Below are 13,031 nucleotides of genomic sequence, written 5' to 3' on the forward strand. Positions count from 1 at the left end.
CAAAAAATATGTCATCGTCCCGTAATTTCTCTTGTGCCCTGTGGCAGAACTGTACACGACGTTCTAAGTCGTCACCATGCAATTCCTGGTGCATAGAAATATGGTGCGGATGCAATCGATGTTGATGTAGCATTCTCAACGTCAACGTTTTTGAGATTCCCGATTCTTTTTGTGCGCCCTAAAACACTAATCATCATCATCATCGCACAATTTGTCTGCTACTGATGTGCGGATTAGCAGCGACAGCACCTAAAACATCTACTTGGGCATGATGATTTGTTGCAGGTCGTGGTTGACGTTTAACATGTGACTGAACACTTCCTGTTTCCTTAAATAACATCACTATCCGGGGAACGGTCCGGACACTTGGATGCTGTCGTCCAGGATACCGTGCAGCATACATATTACACGCCCGTTGGGCATTTTGATCACAATAGCCAACATCAACACGATATCGACCTTTTCCGCAATTGTTAAACGGTCCATTTTAACACGGGTAATGTATCACGAAGCAAATACCGTCCGCACTTGCGGAATGTTACGTGATACTACGTACTGGTACGTTTGTCACTATTACAGCGCCATCTATCACAAAGCGAAAAAAGTGGTCCAACTAAAACATTCATATTTCTTTACGTAGTACACGAATATGTAATAAAAATGGGGTTTCCTATTTAAAAAAAAACGCACTTGATATCCGTTTGACCTATGGCAGCGCCATCTAGCGGGCCAACCGTAGCGCCATCTGGTTTCCCCCTTCAAGCTAGACGAGTTTCGTTCTTTGTAGTTTTTTCGTTTGATGCTTATTTCGTGAGATATTTGGCCCGGTCACTATCAACGGACCACCCTGTATAGGTGTACAGAATTTCATGTAAGAAAGAGTTTCGTCGGTTATGCTAGTATGTTCCACATCTTTGTGTTTCCCATAATTAATGGACTACAGTATCTTGTAGAAAATAGTGTCTGATGTGGAAAGAAAGCGAGTCATGACTCAAATCCAAATATCATATTGTTTCTTCTGTGTATGATGACTGTCCTGAAAGTAAGGTCACACCTTTTACGTTCATCGTGCATCAGTAAGTATTGACTGGATACCAACAGTTACCTCTTTGTTTATTTCATTGTATGTTACATTTTGTTTGTAGATCTTATTTACTTTTGTCAAATTCTTGATCTCTAAATACATAAAAAGTACAATGTTAATAGCTGATATACATTTTGGGAGATACAGTAGTTAAGCAGCGGATACAGAAGGTACATTCCAAAATATAGGGTAGAAAAGTTTACTTGATGCTTTCACTGAATCTGTTGAGCGACAGTCTGAGTGCCCTGCAATTTAATATCCGATGTGCCCAGACTACCATGGTATTTCTTAGGAGTTTTTATACATTGACGAATGTGGATCATTGTGAACAAGTAGCTAATTTAAAAATTCAGGCATTATTTCGTCTATATGCTGATCATTATAGGCAGCATTAGTTACAATTCTGTTTAACATTTTTCACATTCGTATACAGTAAGCAGATGCTTTGCTGGCTTGTGAACTGCGCTGTTGGGTGTGTGCAGGTGAACTCTGTGTTCCTGGCACACATCGTGTGCATCCTGGTGAGCAAGTTGCGAGCCAACCACTGCCGGGAGCCCAGCTTCTTCAGGTGAGTCATGGCGTCGTCGCCACTTCAGTTTGTGTGTTTTGTTGTAGGCCAGCCGTATAGTGACGAAGGAGCCTTCGACAGCTGTTGAGGTTATGCATTATTCTGTGCTCAGTGATGGAATTAAAACAACAAGTAACGTTGAGATTTACTGTCCTATCGACAGGAAATTCATTAAAGACTGAAGAGCATCAGCTCCGATTTGACAAACATAAAGCCAGAAATACTGTGGTGGGATATTGGAAACAACCATTTTAACATTCGCCTTATTTAATTTACGAAAACCGCAGAAAATTTAGTGCACGATGTTGACAATCCTCTCAAATGTACTGTAGCTCTTGTACTAACATTTCTTTGTGTTTACACTGACAAAACGCATGATATTACTCTGTTAACTCCTTCGGAAAACTAAATGCCACAAGGATACTTAGGGTTTTATGATAGGTGAGGACCTTGAAAGGTGCTACTACCGGTTCTAATTTAACTTGAATGCACAGAAAATTATGGGGTCTAGTATTAATGCCCTGAAATTTTCTCCCTTTGCATGATATTGGATCCATAAATGAATAAAATCACGATCTGAACACACTGAATGTAATATCACGTAGTAGGCAAACATTCACAGAGCAACGGGTCGTATAAAGGCGTCATTTAACGTAAATGAATGGAAGACAAGTTGCAACCACGTTTTTCAGCCATCCTAAAACAACCTGTCAACGTGAATGCCTCATTCCTTGTAGGAGAGACACATGCTATGCAGTTGCACACCATGTGTCCTAAGACGTAACAACAAAGTTGTTTTCATAGAAGTGTAAAGTTTCGATGCGTTCACTACTACAGCACATATACTGAATTTCTCTGCAATTCGTATTTACCTTGCTCGACTGTGAAATATAACATAAGATGGGAACGTACTGTTTCTGTTGAAGGTAGTTTATCGCTTTATTAGTTCTGGCAAAGGCATTTCTTTATAAATGTTACATTCGCACATGGCACTCGCATGGACGAAGGTAAGTGAGCACATGTGCATTTGAGCATAAAAGATCGCAGATTGAAGCATGACTTCGAAAGAGAAGTAGTTCGTGAGAGATTTAAATTTCATTTCCAGTTATTATTCAGAAAGCAGAAAAGAAAATTTATGAACAACAACGTATGCAGGTGTGAAATTACAGTGAAATCCAGACCTTCAGCCGCGTACAGGCGATGATAAACGGGGACAGTTAAAAATGTGTGCCCCGACCGGGACTCGAACCTGGGATCTCATTCTTACATAGCAGACGCTCTCCTCGTCTGAACCATCGAGGACACAGAGGATAGGGCGACTGTAGGTACTTATCTCTGGCATGCTCCCCGTCAGACCTACATTTCCAACTTACTGTCCACACACTACATTTACAGTGCACCTGCCCACTATACTCATTACTCGCGGCAGTCAATTTACCGATTCCCGATTTCCGATTCGGACATGTCCGAATCAACAGATACAATCTTCATATAGATAAGGCTTACCGGCCAATAATCTTTTTCAGTGCGGATACACTCACATTGCCCGAACTCTTACGGTAATTGGTAGATCGACTGGTGCAAGTGGACAGAGGCATTGCAAATGTAGCGTGTGGACGTAAGTTGGAATTGTGTGTCTCACGGAGAACGTGCCAGAGATAAGTCCCTGCAGTCGCACTATCCTCTGTCTCCTCGATGGATCAGACGTATAGAACGCCTGTCAGGTAAACAGGAGATCCCGGGTTCGAATCCCGGTCGGGGCGCACATTTTCAACTGTCCCCCTTGATATTTATCAATCCCTCAACGCAACTAAAGGTCTGGATTTCATTGTAATTTCATTCTTCGAGAGCTGCAAGATCACCAATCGTATATGTTCTTTCAGACATGTCCGAGAGAGCAGATACCATCTTCGTATTCATATAAAAGTGTCCCCTGACGGACCACACGAACGTACAAACATTCACAAAAAGCAGAAAATAATCTTATATGGTTTACAGAGAAACGGAAGACTGGAATGTGTTACAGGTCACACTGACCAACCGTATTTCAAATCTGCGCCAAGCAACCTGATTGGCTGACAAAGATTTGCTCAGAATGACTTACATGTAGACATGCGTCTCTCTACTCAGCTGAAGAAGAGACTTCTCTTTCAGGCGAAAACATAGACTAGTAGGTCTTTGAATTATTAGAGTGAGTTGCTACTCTCATATTGATACATAACGTCCAAGACGTTTATAACAGATGACTTTCAACCTTACACTATAGAAAATATCGTTAATAGCAAATTTTACATCTTCATAAGTACTCCAAAGTCACCGTGCCTTGTGTGGCCAAGTGGTTTTGGTAAAGGAAACATTATCCCATTGCACTTACCACTCTACCAACAATAAGGCAGTCGACAACATCTCTTCTTCTTTCCCCACCTCCCTAATTTTCTTGCTTTTTTACATTTGCTCGTCAAATACTTTCGATTTCCGTCGACTTATAGGTTGCATTTGTGTTTAGAATCACTGCTTTTTTAAAATGCTGGTAATTCCCTAATGCTTCATTCATGAAAAGATTCACGGCTTCGGTATTACGTGACGAATGGTGGTGCCCTGTATACCACTTAAATTCAAGTATATATTCGAGTCATTCTACCGAAGGTGACTACCACAGGGAGTTATTAAATAGTTTCTTATAAGGACCACGACCTCTCAGCACGAAAGCTTTAACACAAGTTTCATACAGTGCGCAAATGTATTCATTGTATCATTCACAGGTTTATGTACATTTGTTATCCACACTGAACCGAATCCAATTTCGATAGCTGTGAACATTGGTAATTAAGACCTGGCTCAGAAATATATATTTTAATGGGAGTATGCAGCATTAAGGAAGTTAGATTATTTTTGACAGTTATGTCGAGAGTACTAATGCAGTGGAAAATTACTTGGTGTAGGTGAAATTCAACATGGGGATGAGACGCGACAACATTCCTCCATTCTTTTCTGAATGAATTCTGTAGAAGAGTGATTCACGCTTTTGCCTTTTATTTACTGCAGATCCCTTAAGGACAATTGTTGGTGTCAGTGACTGTAGCGAACAATTGGTCACATGGTCATCGAAAGCAGCAGAACTTCTACATGGTTCTACTTGCCTATCTTTCTAACCTCGTCACTAATTTTTAAACTGTGCAAGCCACTATTTGATGTGTTCCAGTCAAGATAGTCAAAAGCTTCCTTTGCATCTTCAAATGGTATAAATGTAGATTTCCCTTTCTTCAGCTATCTTCTGAGAAAAGAATGCCATCATTACTGATTTAAGTGTTCTTATATTTCGCTAGAATCAAACCGACCTTCTCCGAGGATTGCTTCTACCAGTCTTTTCATTCTTCTGAACATATTTTGTTTCCTTTTTTTTCGACCCTGACTTATGAAAATGATGTCTCGGTAGTACAAAGATCTTTGAGTGAAATTTGATGTATTATGTTGTTCTTAAAGCATGAAGGTGTTTCACCCGTCTCATACATGTTGCATACCAGGTGTAACAGTCTTGTCGTAGTACATTCTCCCACGGATATCAACAATCCTGAGAGAATGTCGTCTACTCCACGGACCTCGTTTAGACTTCGGTCTTTCATTGTTTTGTTAAACTCTTCTCGTAGTATCGCATTCACCATTTCCTCTTCATTCACTTTCTCTTCTCTGTTCATAATATTGTGTTCAAGACTGTCCTCTTTGTGTAGCCCATTTATGTATTATTTTCAGCCTTCCCTCATTTACTAGTACTGGCTCGTCCTCGGAGCTCTTAATACTCATACAAGTGATTTTGGTTTCTTTAATCTTCCTGTAGCCACTACCTATCATTCACATAACCACACATGCTTCTACAACATTTTTCTTGCAGCAGTTCCTGCTTTGTCATTTCACAGAATTACTAAATTCTAAACAATAATATTAAACCATTTTACTTTGTTTATTCAATCGAAGTTTGCTTCAGTATGTGTACTTGCAAACTACTTCGGATTTTTCTCGATTAGCACAAGCACGTGAAGTAGGGGTGTTCGATCCATTAGTCGTAGGCGTTGAGCTATCGCTTACACTGGATCGTGTCTGAGTCCCCCACCTGGCTGAGAAACTGATGAGGAAACTTCAGTACAGCGGTGGGTTTATCTACAGACTGTCTCTCGTTATGCAACTGCTTTAACGAAGATCGATATTTCCTCAGAGACCGTATTCCAGGATATGGGGCAGGAAGAGACAGGGAAAAACCGTTTTATTTATTTTTATTTTAGCTCATTCACAAACAAAGTTTTTATGTATCCTAGACTGTCTACCATCGATAAGCTAAGAATAAGACCTTGAGAGATTACACATGGCATGCTGCAGTGAGATTGGGGAGAAAGGGAACCGAAGTTCAGTGTTTACTGTTTTACCAATGGAAATAGCGTTGAACTTAACATGAAAAGTAAATTAATATGGTAAATGGTATAAGAGATTAGCATTCCTAATCAACAGTGAGGATCGTCACAGTAAATTTATACACAGCTACAACGCTATTGAAAAAAAAGCCGTATTTTACCATAATGCAATTTGCTTTCGATACTGATCTGCATTATCGCGTCTTAAATATGTGCGTACTCAATATCCGAGCAGATATGCTATTTAATAAAGAACTTGTTAGCAAACATATCTCAATATATCTTTTGTAAATGGACAGACGTCATCAGAAATGTGGTTAGCGATCTACTTACCTAGGGGTATTGTGATCGGTCCGCCATTGTCCCTACTCTATGTACATGACCTGAAGGATAGCATACGTAGCCCCACAAGACTCTTCACAGACAACATAGATGTGCACACGGATGTGACACATTGGAAACATTTTGTTACAATGTGAATGGTCTTTTCATGGTGCAAAGATTGGCAAACCACCGTAAACATAAAAAAGTAACGTAACGTGCCTACATAGACATTTAAGATCTTTTATCTCTTTTATAGGTGATAAGTCAACACCTTGAAAGATCCCCTCGTTGTATTAAACCTCTATAAAAGTTTCTCAGAAAGCGGTACAGGTGACATACAGTAGAACTGGTCGATCCTTCCCGCTCGAGACAGTGAAAGTTACGTTAACGCTCCCTTGGATTACCTTAATGTATTGGCGCGTAGGATTCTCTCGCACTTGTTCTCCGTAGATTTCTCGTTAATGTTGTCATTTACAACAGTACTTGCAGCATACTGGATCAGTTCGAAGAGGCAAGCAGATGATTTGTGTCTATAAACTCGGAATGAGGGTAGCTAATCTTTTTGAAATAAGTCCCGGGATGCCATTACGGTGTATTTACAACCGAGCGAGGTGGCGCAGTGGTTAGCACACTGGACTCGCATTCGGGAGGACGACGGTTCAATCCCGTCTCCGGCCATCCTGATTTAGGTTTTCCGTGATTTCCCTAAAATCGCTTCAGGCAAATGCCGGGATGGTTCCTTTGAAAGGGCACGGCCGATTTCCTTCCCCATCCTTCCCTCACCCGAGCTTGCGCTCCGTCTCTAATGACCTCGTTGTCGACGGGACGTTAAACACTAATATCCTCCTCCTCCTCCTACGGTGTATTTACGAGGGTTGCCCAGAAAGTAATGCTCCTCATTTTTTTTCTTCAACAGTTCTTTATTGAACATAACGAGAATTATACACACTAAAGAATGGTGTTTTATGTACAAACCCTGTTTCTCCATTCCGTTCTATGGCGTACCTACAGCGCAAGACAAGGGCGTGTATGCCCTCTTGGTACCAATCTTTGTCCTCGTGGCGCAGCCAGTGTTTCACTGTGTGAATCCCCTCCTCATCGTCCTCAAAATGTCTTTCATGAATGGCATCCTTTAACGCGCTAAACAAGTGGAAGTCCGAAGGCGCTAGGTGAGGGGTGTAGCGTGAATGGGGAAACACTGTCTAACACTGTTTTGCGATGTGTTCAGCAGTCCCCAGACATGTGTGGGGCCGAACGTTATCGCGTTGCAGCAAAACATCTCCTTGGTTGCTGTGGAGCAGAAGTCACCGGAAGCACGTCTTGAGATTTGTTAATGTGTTGAAGAAGCTTCTGAATTAACGGTACCGCCTCTTCGCATCACCTCCACAGTCCCAGAACACTGTGATCTTGACCTTACCGGCGGGAGCAGTTGCTTTGAATTTTTTCTTCTGTGAGGAGTGGGAATGGCGTCGTTTTATCGACTGTCGTTTTGTTTTGGTTTCAAAATGGTGAACCCAGGTTTCATCACCTGTCACAATCTGGGAAAAGAAGGCCTCCCCCTCAGCTTCAAAACGTTGCAACAAATCAAGACAAATAAATGTTTTTCCTGTGCTATTTGTGATCCACCGTTACACGTCGCGAAACCCATCTTGCACACACTTTTGAATATCCAAGAGTGCGGATAATCGCATCCACACTTCCTTTGCTGATTGACAGATGCAGTACCAACTGCCGAGTCGTAATGAGTCTGCCCTCGCGAATGACATCAGCTCGCTGCAACATGTCAGGTGTGACAGCCGAGGATGGTCTCCCCGACCGCTGCAAATCGTGGAGCTCCGCCGAACCGCCTTCTGATGACCTCACCCTCCGTGCCCAACGACCAACTGTACTTCTGTCGACAGAAGATGCTCCATAGACTTAAGACAAGCGTTAGTGAATATTCCCCACAGGTTCTTTCTCTGCAGTGAGAAATTCAATGGCGACACATTGTTTGTAACGTACATCAATTACATACGCCATTTTGAAACTGTCCTGCATCTACACTATTTGTTGGAAGTGAGGGAAACTTGGCGCGCTCACTCATGAGACTTCAAATAATACATACTTGTACGTAACGTTTCGCATTCGTAACATTGTTTTCGGCTGAGAAAAATATGCGGTGCATTCCCTTTCGGGCAACCCTTGTATTAGCGAACGCTGTAAAATAGTTGAAAGTTAAGCAGATGAAACAATTAAGCACGAAAGTTGCTAACGACTGAGAGCGTGCTTAAGACGACTATTATGGGGAATAGTCTCACATTACACCCTCTCGCCGACTGACTAAGTTCATATCTGGATAATTTTTATTCATTTTCAGATTTAACAAGTTTAATGCATAATGATATTGTGGTATAAAAGCTTGACTCACAGTTAAGCTCCTCCTAGCATTTACCGTGTCAAATGTTGTCTCTAATAATTAGTATTTATTAAAGGAAACTATCAGTTTCGTCCCTGAGTGCACGTAGCTCCTCTACGTAAAGATCACAAGGCGTGATTCTTTCTCATGGCTCCCATACATCTCGTGACTCCAAACGGTCTGTGAACAACATTGCACGATACCAATATGTTCCAAAAAGCCGCACGTGAAAATATGATTCTTCAGGTGGTCATATCTCGAATTCTATTGATCACAGAGATAAGGGGTCAACAGTTTTGAGTAGCACTTAGTGTAGCGATCATCTGTATAACTATCGGAAGAACAGTGATACCGTAGACATCCTACAGTGCAGAGTCAGAAATTAAACATTACAAACTTCCTCCAGCGCAGGCTAACTGAGCAAATCTGTTGGTTCTTTTGCATCAGGTGTGTTCTAGAGTCGACCTTATGCGGCTTTTAAAAGCACCATCAGTTCATGGGCGGTTCCTGAGGAAACGTCGAAAAACCATGATTTTTGGGAATGAAAAGTACCGAGTGTGGAGATCGCCACCTCTGTAATTTCTATTCATGGCAGACCGGCCAAATTTTTAGCACATCTTCTTAAGCAGATATTCTCTGGAAAAGTCAAGGCTTGGTTTGATATTGTTATCTGTTACCGCGATGTCGGGGTTCAAAGTTACCGCTCGTATGCACCTAAAATGTGCGCGTAACATCCGGTTTGAAGCGTAAATGTTGTTTTAAATAACCTATTGAACGTATAGCAATGTTTCTGGGGTCATCACAAGGGTGCTGAGGCCACCAAAATCTGTTTGTAGTCGTCATTTCTTAATCAGTAAAACTTCATGACGTGCTGTCTCTATACAAACGGTTCTTCACGCCAGGCTAGTCTGCCTTCGCGTGGAAAATTATTCGATAGTGCCACCTTCTGGAGTCAGCGCCTTGCAAAAATTATTTTGTCGTACAAAGTTCCTTGGTCTAGCCTAAAATTGTTGTGCATTTTTGTGTAAAGTAGTGTAAAATGAACCTGTATTGGATGGGAGACGATTTTGTGTTAACCCTTTGTTATTTGTTGTGTACATGAGTCAAGTATGTAAATGTGACGAAGTGTATAAATGAACTGTCAAAACATTACTGACTTACAGAATTCGTTTTACATAAGCAGCACACCCTGCTGTAACGGGGAAATGAAGGGAACAAGCTGAAAAATGCTCTCACCGGAGCACAAAAATGGTTAACATGTTCCTCTTTAAAAGACTTCGACAGAAACTTGAAGAACAGACTGCCATAATCCTTACTCCGCCTTCATCACCAAAAATTTTGGCATGCCAAGATATTCGTGCTTTCTTGTGCTGAAAAGGTGTAGCACAGAGACAGTGAGGATGGAAGAGAGAGGAGACAGTGACAGTGGGAGATGGAGAGAGAAGATAGTGATGGTGGTAGAGAAAAAGTAGTAGTGAAAGAGAAAGAGACATGCATGAAGACAATGTCAGTCGGAGCCGAAGAGGCAGGAGATAGTAATGGTCACAGCGACAGTAAAAGGGACAAATATATGGGTGGAGATAGCAGTAGTGGGAGCAAAAGAGAGAGTGGAAATGAAAAAAGAGATGATACATTGGCTTGAGTGTGGTCTGGACCTCCCCCAAACTCCACCCAGACCAGCATACTTTAACACGAAAAACATATCTCAATTTGCCTTATCCCCTACTTCCACATGTTAAAGTTTCCCAGTGTAGGAGGCAAAACCTTGAACAAACCATATCCAACGACCTGTAAGCAGGGGAGACAATGGTGGCTGAAAAAAATACAGCAGACTGTAAGCAAGACAGAAAGAAACTATGGCAATGGGAGAGAAAAAGAATGGAACAAAGACAATGGGAGTGAGAGAGAGAAACAGTGAAAGGAGGGTGGTAAGGAAGAGCGAGAGAAATGGTTGAAGCCTGGGACAGTGTAGGAGATAGACAGAAGGAAGTACCAATGGGAGAAAAAAGACATATTGGGAGAGAGACATATATGCAGGCAGTGGCAGTAAGAGGGAGATCCTGGGTATGAAGGCTTCACTACAGAGAGAGATAACGCGGAAGGGATTTAGAATGTTCTGTGTTAAAAGAGAGCGAAAAAGGTCGCATGCTGAAGTTTTTGTGAGGAATGTGGAACAAGGCTTGAGTCAGTTGGTGCCCGCTTTCTATCAGCCTTTTAAGGACGAGCCTATCCTCCTTTTTTGTGCTCCTATAGGAACATTTCTCAGCTGATGTCTTATTACTGTGCCATATGGTTCCACCGTTACCGATGCCTGTGTGGGAAACAGTTTCTTGCTTGCTGCTGTTGTATTCTGCTGTATCGCTTAAGCAAGAATGTGCTAGCTGTAGCGTCCCAACAAAATGTAGAAATTAGAAAACAAAAGTCTGCCCCACATGAAAAAAACTTCAACATTCGTGTATCTAGGAACTATCGCCAGGAGTGGTTTGAGGTGAAATGAGTGCATGAACCTAACCTTCGGGAAAGCATACATCCTAGACGCCAGTTTCTTGCAAGAATCATAAAGAAACATAATTCAGTCGTGAAATATTTCTTACAAGAAACCTTCTTTCCAGAAATTCTGTAGAATTGTTCTTTATGAAACTGGATTAACAGAAGAGAGATGTAGATTCAAGGAATAGCTGGCATCTTTTATAAGGGGGCATGTTTCTTCAGGCCTTAGTTTGTAATTTTATCCGTAGACCTTCCCCTACGAAGAAGAGTTGCCTAATCAGGTTTCGTCACTGCATTACCCCTAACATTTACTATCTGTAACTACAATATAGCCTAATTAATTTAGAGTCTGCTTCACCCCCAGATATATTCCCGCAACTAATACTCGACTTATTAACTCTGTCAGTTGGTAGTCGCTTGTATATGACGTCCCATACTGGTGATGCTCATATTTCTTCCACTGTCATGGCTGTAGATGAATGCCCCAATGAAGGTGTGCCACTCGCCTGCGCTGGATGTCGACCTTCCAAGTCTCTTTGTCACTTTTACACTGAAGCACCAAAGAAACTGGTATAGGCATGCGTATTCTAATACAGACGTATGTACTGGGCAGAATACGGTGCTGCGGTCGGCAACGCCTATGTAAGACAACAAGTATCTGGCGCAATTGATAGATCGGTTACTGCTGCTACAATGCCAGGTTATCAAGACTGAAGTGAGTTTGAACATGGTGTTGTAGGTGTACGAGCGATGGGACATAGCATCTTCGAGGTAGCGATGAAGTAGGGGTTTTCCCATGCGACAATTTCACGAGTGTACCGCGAACACCAGGAATCCGGTAAGACATCAGATCTCCGACATCGCTGCGGCCGGAAAAAGATCCTGCAAGAACAGGATCAACAACGTCTTCAGAGAATCGTTCGACGTGACAGGAGTGTAGCACTTCTGCAAATTGCTACAGGTTTCAATGCTGGGCCATCAACAAGTGTCAGTGTGCGAACCATTCAACGAAACATCATCGATATGGTCTTTCGGAGCCGAAGGCCCACTCGTGTGCCCTTGATGACTGCGCGACACAAAGCTTTACGCCTTGTCTGGGCCTTTCACCACCGGTATTGGACAGTTGACTGGAAACATATTGCCTGGTCGGACGAGTCTCCTATCAAATTGTATCGAGTGGATGGACGTGTACAGGTATGGAGACAAGCTCATGAATCCATGGACACTGCATGTCAGCAGGGGACAGATGGAGCCGGTGAAGGCTTCGCAATGGTGTGGGGCCCCTGCAGTTCGTGTGATAAGGGACCCCTGATACGTCTAGATACGAGTCTGACAGGTGACACGTATGTAAGCATCTTGCCTGATCACCTGCATTCATTCATGTCCATTCCACATGCAGACGGACTTGGGCAATTCCAGAAAGACAATGCAACACCGCACACGTCCAGAATTGCTACAGAGTGGCTCCAGGAACAGTCGTCTGAGCTTAAACACTTCCACTGGCCACCAAACTCCCCAGAAATGAACATTATTCAGCATATGTGGGATGCCTTGCAACGTACTGTTCAGAAGAGATCTCCATCCCCTCGTACTCTTACGGATTTATGGACAGCCTCCACGACTCATGGTGTCAATTCCTCCAGCAGAACTTGAGTCATGCCACGTCGTGTTGCGGCACTTCTGCGTGCTCGCGGGTGCCATACGCGATATTAGGCAGGTGTACCAGTTTCTTTGGTTCTTCAGTGTATTTCCCGCTGTGTGTTCCCT

General features: G+C 42.4%; 1 protein-coding gene across 1 annotated transcript in view; it reads left to right on the plus strand.

Moving 5' to 3' along the window:
• Window positions 1-13,031, plus strand: part of LOC126474309 (corticotropin-releasing factor receptor 1-like) — a 260,974-nt gene that overhangs the window by 220,595 nt on the left and 27,348 nt on the right. Inside the window, exon 9 of the mRNA XM_050101774.1 lies at window positions 1,567-1,652. Within this exon, the coding sequence (XP_049957731.1) occupies window positions 1,567-1,652 (86 nt within the window). The remainder of the gene's footprint in view (window positions 1-1,566; window positions 1,653-13,031) is intronic.

Source organism: Schistocerca serialis, chromosome 4 (genome assembly GCF_023864345.2).
Source record: "Schistocerca serialis cubense isolate TAMUIC-IGC-003099 chromosome 4, iqSchSeri2.2, whole genome shotgun sequence".
In the NCBI taxonomy this organism is placed as follows: Eukaryota; Metazoa; Arthropoda; class Insecta; order Orthoptera; family Acrididae; genus Schistocerca; species Schistocerca serialis.